General features: G+C 44.2%; 1 protein-coding gene across 1 annotated transcript in view; it reads left to right on the top strand.

Annotated features, from left to right (window-relative positions):
• Nucleotides 1–5,424, top strand: part of LOC102037276 (aldo-keto reductase family 1 member B1-like) — a 5,483-nt gene extending 59 nt beyond the window's left edge. The window contains exons 2-10 of the mRNA XM_014308780.2: nt 38–205; nt 510–626; nt 1,810–1,887; nt 2,117–2,239; nt 2,743–2,843; nt 2,988–3,069; nt 3,518–3,601; nt 4,002–4,084; nt 4,802–5,424. Coding sequence (XP_014164255.1) covers nt 68–205; nt 510–626; nt 1,810–1,887; nt 2,117–2,239; nt 2,743–2,843; nt 2,988–3,069; nt 3,518–3,601; nt 4,002–4,084; nt 4,802–4,844 — 849 coding nt within the window. The 5' untranslated portion in view covers nt 38–67 and the 3' untranslated portion in view covers nt 4,845–5,424. The remainder of the gene's footprint in view (nt 1–37; nt 206–509; nt 627–1,809; nt 1,888–2,116; nt 2,240–2,742; nt 2,844–2,987; nt 3,070–3,517; nt 3,602–4,001; nt 4,085–4,801) is intronic.
• Nucleotides 5,425–7,959: the final 2,535 nt, after the last annotated feature.

The following is a 7,959-nucleotide window of genomic DNA, read 5'->3' as shown; positions in this document are numbered from 1 at the left end:
CCTTCAGCGAGCCCTGTCCTGCCCTTTTCCCCTCTAGCCCCCCCCAGGGAAGGTGGCAGCTGCGGTGATGGCTGCCATCGATGCCGGGTACCGCCACTTCGACTGTGCCTATGTGTACCAGAATGAGAAGGAAGTTGGGGAAGGGATCCAGCAGAAGATCAAGGAAGGTGCTGTGAAACGAGAGGATCTGTTCGTGGTCAGTAAGGTATGGATCAGATGGTCATGGATTATGGACGCACTGGTTTTACCTGTGCTAGGAACATCTAACATTTAACACAGTAAAACGCCGTAGCACTGGAGAAGTTTGTAATGTCAATGAGTTCATTTTTGATACCGTTCTCTTGTTTCCTGTGCTGCCACACAGCCCAGCCTCGCTGCGTGTGAAGAGCACTGGGCAGGCCTCATTCCACAGCTCATTCCCAAGAACAGGGAGTATTGCTGTGCTGTGCAGGACAGCACTGCAGAGCTTTCCCCCAGGAGCTCACAGTCTGCCCTGGTTTTGTCTCCAGCTGTGGTGCACCTTTCATGAGAAGCCTCTGGTGAAGGGAGCCTGCCAGAAGACTCTTGCAGACCTGAAGCTGGCTTACCTGGATCTCTACCTTGTCCACTGGCCTTTTGGCTTCAAGGTACAGTAGCAGCAATGCCCTTAACTTTGTTTCTTGTTCCTGGCTTAACAGCCCAACAATTGTTCTGGCTGACAAAGACAATTACATGCCTGTTGTCTGTGCCAGCACTGCTGTGCTGCTCAGCTTGACCCTGTGTGACTCAGGCTCTTGGTCTCTGCTTCAGAGGCAGTTGTTTTCATACCCTTTTGATCCTGGGAATGATGGCCTGAAAACCAGAGAAACTAGAAACAGCTCTTCCAGCTCCCAGCATAAGACAGGCTGCTTTCCTTTTCTCTTGCAAATCCAGTGTGTGTTCATCTCACAATCACCCCTTGTAGGAAGGAGGGTTGCTTTTTGCTGCTTCTCTGCAATTTTCCTTTGTGTGCTACAGAATCAGAAAGTAAAAGAAAGCATTTCTGTTTTCCATCTCTCTATTTAATAACCGAGTCCTTAATGCAGTACAGATTGAGAAGCCTTAGTGTTGTTCCACTGAGACAGGAATTGAAAAGGTGAAATTTCTGTGAGTGTTTAGGAGTTGATGTCTGAGTTTGAATATTTCTAGTCACAGCCTTTCTATCCTCTCTCAGTCTGATCCCTCCCCATTCTACCTGGTGCCTTTGAGACACTCATCTTTTTTGCATGCTTTATTTTAACTTTATATGAACAGAGCCATGAAAGTGAAACTGTCTCATGGTGACAGCAGCAAACAGCTGCTAAACACAGTTCAATCTTGGCATATTTTCATAACTTGTACACAAAGGCTCTTCTAACTTTCCTAGTGTTGGTGGCTTTGCACTGAGTGTTGTTATGGAGGAGCTGTCAGTGCACACAGCAGCTCTTTTCAGTAGATCTGGTGTTGTGTAGACCAAAGTGTTGATGTTTGCAAGAACAAAACAGTTCTTGCTAAGTGGGAACTAAAGAACAGCCCCTGAAGGGAGCACATGTGAGACTGGAGGCTGCAGCTCTGACTGGTTTGTTTCCCTGTGGGTGTTTGGGTGAGCCATCACTTCTAGGGGTCCAGCAGAAAAACCTGTTCTGCTGGGAATGGTCACTGGCAAAAATGCCTTAAATTCCTTCCACTTCTCAGAAGGATCAGTGTAGACAAGGATCAGTACTCTTGCACTAGAAGTTTAAGATATTGTGGTTGTGGGCACTCAAGTGGATTTGTCAAGAGATTTTCAAGCACTTTCTCTGTCACTGACAGGCAGGAGAGGAGCTGTTCCCTGCAGATGACAAAGGCATGGCTATCCCCAGCAACACAGATATCCTGCAGACGTGGGAGGTGAGTTCATCCCAAGTGGAAGAGTCACATCTCCTGTCCTCAGCAGTGCTGTTGGCTTCAGCAGCTTCAGAATGTTCAACCATGGATGCAGAATTAGTTGGAAAGAACTCAGAGAAGCACACAGTTTTAAAAATGTGCTTCCCATGAAGACAAACAGAGTATGTCAGGAAAAATGTGTTGAGTCATGTCTTAACCCACTGCATGCTGAATGTGCTCCCTTTTCTGCCAGGCCATGGAGGAGCTGGTGGATGCTGGCCTGGTAAAAGCCATTGGAATCTCCAACTTCAACCGTGAGCAGATTGAAAGAATCTTGAACAAGCCAGGACTGAAGCACAAACCTGCAAATAATCAGGTGAGCTGCAAAGTGACTGCAGGGGAATACTTCTCAGGGATTGTAAAGATCCAATTACAGTTGAATGAAGAGGTAAAAAGGGAGAACAAAGTAGACAGAGGATGTACTTTACATCCCTCTCTCTGGACATTTCTTCATACAAACAGAACCAGAATATTTCCTTTTTGTCTCATCTTGAACCACTAACTTAGTTGAACCACTAACTTTGGAGTATTTTCCTAGAAACCATTCTGGAGGCATGAAGAATCCACATATGAGGGATCATTCTGACAGAACGATTGACTCTTAAAAAGCCTCTCAGAAAAAAATCCAAAAAAGCACATAAAGACTCAGAATGAAAGTTGGTGCCCTATAGAATTACAGTCTTGTATTGTCACATAGGCCACCTGCAGGGTGAGGTGAAGGCAACCTCTAATTAGGTAATTAGGATTCAGAAAAACCTCTGCAGCAAGGGAAAACTATGTTAGTTTTACAGCTCTCAGTTTATGCTTCTGTGTTGGCAGATTGAGTCTCATCCATACCTTTCCCAGGAGAAGCTGATTGACTACTGCCACTCCAAAGGGATCACTGTGACAGCATACTGTCCCCTTGGACGTCCTGATGGGTAATTTCCAAGTGGGTTCATGTGATGTATGACTAACTGAGGTGCAGGTGTATATTTTTTTTCTTTCTTAATTACTGGGGCTAGATAGAATCTTTCTGAAGCGATTCTGTGTTGTTTCATCCTTTTGTCCCCCACTTTGTCTAGTTCTAAGCCAGAGGCACCTTCCCTTCTGGATGACCCCAAGATCAAGGAGATTGCAGCCAAGCACAACAAAACCCCAGCACAGGTGGGTAGGTGGCAGACAGTGGATACCCCTTCCTGTAACACAGCAATTTAAAAAACTGTCTGAGGAGTAGGAACAGACTCTGTGGTGTTACCTGTGAACAATGCTGCTTTTTTGTCTTGTTAACAAGCAGTGCAGGCTGTCCATTCTGTGGCCTACTACTATCTCTGGCCATCAGTCAAGAAAATACTCTTTGACTCATCTTCAGTTGTCACTTCCCTTCTCAAGTCCTTTTGAAGAAATGAAAGCCTTGAATATCGTGCAAAATTTCTGGGTGCTAAGGAAAGGAATTGACTGACTCAAAGCCAGAATGGAAAGGAGACCTTCCATGGGGGCTTCCACCACTTCCAGGGCCAGGGATGATTTGAAATGCAGCTCTGCAGAAGTGGGGAGAGCTCAGGGAAAACAGCTGTTGGAACAGGAGGAATCATTCAGTTGTCTCTTTTTGCAGGTTCTCCTTCGCTTCCAGATCCAGAGAAACGTGATTGTGATTCCCAAATCTGTCACCCCACAGCGCATTGTGGAGAACTTCCAGGTGAGGGATCAGGAGTGAGCAGGGGCTGCCCTCAGGGATAATTTGGATCCTTTATCACCCCTGCCATGGGCTCCTGCAGCAAGAGGGCTGGGCTCTGTCTGTTTGTCTGGAAGTCAGGGCTACAGTGAAAACTACAGTGAAGAACAGCCACAGCTGTTGGAAACAGTGTGCTGATAAAAACATCAGGCACTTTACACGGTGTCTCCTGTTCTTCTGTTTCTTCCCTCTGCCAGTAGAGTCTGGAAAATCCAAAGATATTTCTTTTCCTTTCTGTGTTTCATGAACCCATCACTTGTACCCAGCATCCTTTCTGATACGAACTTGTTCTTTATTCTCGTGAATCTTGCTTATGATTTGATTTGTTCAAAGAAGTCAAATCCAGCTGGTTTTCTCTTTTTAGGTGTTTGACTTTGAACTGACTAAAGAAGAGATGGCCACCCTTCTTAGCTTAAACAGAAACTGGAGGATCTGTGCAATGGTCACGTAAGTGACAGTTTGTGTCCTTCAAACTCTTACATTGTCAATGGTCTTTATCCTGATCTCACAGGAACTGGTATAGCTGTTCAAATTGAGTATATTTTGAAATCTGAAATAATTTTGGGGATGAAGCATCTGTTTTTGTACTTCCACTTTATTGACTGAAAGGCAAGCATAAGTCATGCTGTGTATTCATTGTGAATCCATTCTCCAGGAAACTCTGTATGCCTGGAATTCCAAAGTGAGAGTTCTACTTGATAACTTTGGCTGTGTCCATATGGGAAAAACGAGCATTAGGCAGTTTTAAACTTTGGGTAATTTTTTTCTGTGGGGTATTATAAATTGAGCTCTTACAGAGGTGGTTGTGGTGGGGAATGACCATCTGTTGTGCAGTACAAAGCACAGGTGCTTGCAGAATATGCACCAAGACAGGAAGTGTTGGCTGCAAGGCCACAGAAACTGCTGCTGTCTCTGTAAGCAGTGTGAATTTTAACTCTGTATCTACAAAGTAACTTGGTCCCACCACTGTTCAGTGCCTGAGTAATAGGAAAAGGCTGGAACTTATTGGTCCTGTAGGCTGTTTCTATACTATCAAGTCTCTTAAGTTTACTCTGCAGTTACTCAGTTCAGAGCCTCCTTTGAAGGCTCCTCTGTACACCCACTGTTGTTCTATACAGCAATTATTTTAGCCTTGAGTAATCTTTCCTCTTTGATTTCCTCCAGGTGCAAAAATCTTAAGGAGTACCCTTTCAATGCAGAATACTGAAGATGGCTTTTTTCCTGCTCTCTCTCAGGCCCACAGGGTCTAATGAGCTTCTACCATTGCCTCAAACTGTGCACTATGTAGCTGACACACTGTATCCCTCCTCCCAGCAAAGGCACAGGATATGTGTTCAGTGACTTTGGGTTTTCTTCTTTGGTGGAAGGAAATTGTACAGTTGTTCTGAAGAGCAAAGTGTGGGCTATGGTAATTCTTCTTACATGAGTGTCTCTGCATGGCTGGAATAGCAAAGGAGAAAGCAGAAGAGGGAACTAGCAACTGATTTTTATCTACTGTCTTGCATCAGCACCACTTAAGGGTGGAGGGTTAAAGATATGTAAGTACAGGAGAAAAATCCATCCTGAATAATCACATAATCACTGCCTGAAGATAAAAGACAAAATTAACTTCTAGAGTACAGCCCAAAGCTTTCTGGGAAATAAGAATGAATGGGAGAAGTATCCAGACCTGTAGATGAATAACAACTCATACTGGGCCTTATTTCAGTCACTTTTTTACAGGCTGAAACTGGACAGAGATTGATGTACAATTTCGTTCTTGACCAAAATAAAAATATTTGAATTACTGCTTGTTTGGAAGTTCTATTCTAATGTTAGGATTAACAAACCAAGAAGGTGCACTAACAACGTAATTGCAAATAATCATCCCCATTCAATTTTCAGTTATGTCACAAGAACATTGAGACCTTGTCTTGATCAGAAGTTGAATAATTTGGTATAACAAGCATTGACACAGCAATGCTGAAAGGAACGAGTAAAGGCTTCCCCTGACAAAGCCTCTCCCTCCTGGTGGAGGGTGCAGGTGAGCCTGGCTGGGCAGTGCTAGGATAGCTGGGAGGTGCTGTGACCGTGTGGCAGTTCAGGTGTCCATGTGTGCCTCGGGCTGGTGGGCACAGGGCACCTGCAGAACATCTGCATTCTGATCCGTAACATCCACACCAGACCAAGCTCTGGGCTCTGACAAAGGCATGTGAAGTTTAAGCTGTGTCTTGAGCAACTGAGTGGTCAAGAGACTTCCTTGAGAACAAGATGATTAACAAAAAATAGCATTTTTGAAGGTTAATTGTGTTACCGTCATATTTTCTGAAAAATCTCTTTGCCCAGGATTCTTCTCCTGGGAAGCTGAGAAGCCTTAGAGAAAAAGGAAAACAATATTATCTCCTTTGCTTCTCCTGTGTTCTGGTGCTTTGGAATGTGATTGGAGATTGTTTATCCAACATATGTATTGTTTTTACTTATTAGCCAATGACAACCAAGCTGTCTTGGACTCTGTCCATAGAGTCATGAGTTTTTCATTAGTATCTTCTAGCCTTCTGTCTGTATCCTTTCTCTATTCTTTAGTATAGTTTAGTATAGCATTCTTTAATATAATATAGATCATAAAATAATAAATTAGCCTTCTAAGAACATGGAGTCAGATTCATCATTCCTCCCTTTGACAGGGGTCTCAGAAAATACCACGTTAATAGTATTAGGGCCCAATGCTGACTTAGTGCTTGTGCTGTCCTATGTTTAAGTCAGTGTGCAGTGGGTGGATACACTTAGACAAGCTTGAGCTACTTGCACTGTACATCACTGGGTTGTAGGTGTGAGTGCATGGATGAAAGGTGCTTGACAGATGACAGAAAGGCTGAGGGACTGAATGTCACAGCAGCATCAGGAACTTGCCGCAATTAGGAGTTAAAATAACAATATAATGAACCATGACTGACCACTTGGTGCAGACAAGAATTGTGGGAGGAGTCTTGGTACATATGGTATGAAAGTGCCAGGAGAACAATAAGTGGAAGTTCTGGAAAGCTCTGTGGTGAAAGTGTGGACTGCTCTGGCTGCCAGGCTGTGCTGACATCGATCAAGCTTTACAAGCCCTCAATAAAACAGACTATGGGGAAACATGACTACACCCATGCAGATATCCAAAATGATGAGGACACGAGGTGTAAGAGCATGTGTTAGTGCTGAGCCACTGCCCAAAGCCTGACACAGGTCAGGGTTGAGTGCTGTATTTCCCCCAGGTGAGGCCACCCTGACTGACTGGAATATTTTATGAGGGGCACACACTACTATACATTGTGAATATTTCCAGGTATCATTCTCATGTCTCTTTATCACCCATAGCTCATATGTACCAAGACTCCTTCAGTGCCTATGTCACATTCTCTCTGCCAGGCTTTTCCTTCATTGATGAACTTGGTGAATCCAGTTTAGCACTATCACATTGTCTGGTGTTCCCTTACCCCCTGGCAGATGCAAAAAGAACTTGGCCTTTTTATGTGATTAAAAAGAAAGAAGCTTTTGTTCTCAAATGAGGTGTGAACAAAACTTGTGCTTTTCGCTTGAGCATTTTGGTTATGGGAGACAGGACTTTGGATACATTACAGCAAATGCAAATCTTCTGCCCAAAATCCTTTCTAAAAGACAGAGACCTCTCAGTCAAAAAACCATTGGGGAAAAACCCCCAGAGTAGGACGGCAGCAGCATGCAAACATCTTGGCTTTAATACTGTTCTCCTAATATCACAAACTTTCCATTGATTTCACTGTTCCCCGAACAAAACCTCACGAGTCTGAGCATGCTCAGAGCAGCTGTACAGAGAAGGAATCCGGGGGGGGAAAAAAAAGTAAAAGGCAAACGCTGTGTTATGTAAATATGTTGTGATGTTAACTGAAACATCACATCCTGCTGGGGATGGGTGAATGTGCTGACAAAAACCAGGAGGATTAGAGAGACAAACTATTGTCTGCCCTCAGGTAAGCAGGGCAGAAAAAGAGCAAAAGCTGCTGGGCATCTGCCGTGGGAAAGGCACACAGAGAAAAATGCACTACTGCCAACTGAATGATTCTCCAACCACAAGCATGAAGCAAAGTTTCAACACAACATCTCTTATTCTTCAGCAGCTTTCAAAAAACATTTTAGAAGAAGCCTCTCCCAACACTAAAAATAACATTCTTCTTTAGAATAACTGCTTTCTAATTTACCCCTGCAAAGGAGATCACTTTTCCTCTCCTGTTACCACCGTCATCCCACCTTCGGAGGGAGCCCAGAGCCCACCCTGCAGCTGCGGGGGCTCGGGGAGAAGCAGCTGCGGCCGGCGCGGGGGG

The sequence above is a fragment of the Geospiza fortis genome, unplaced genomic scaffold (assembly GCF_000277835.1).
Source record: "Geospiza fortis unplaced genomic scaffold, GeoFor_1.0 scaffold13, whole genome shotgun sequence".
NCBI lineage: Eukaryota > Metazoa > Chordata > Aves > Passeriformes > Thraupidae > Geospiza > Geospiza fortis.
This window is presented reverse-complemented; position numbering and strand designations above follow the sequence as displayed.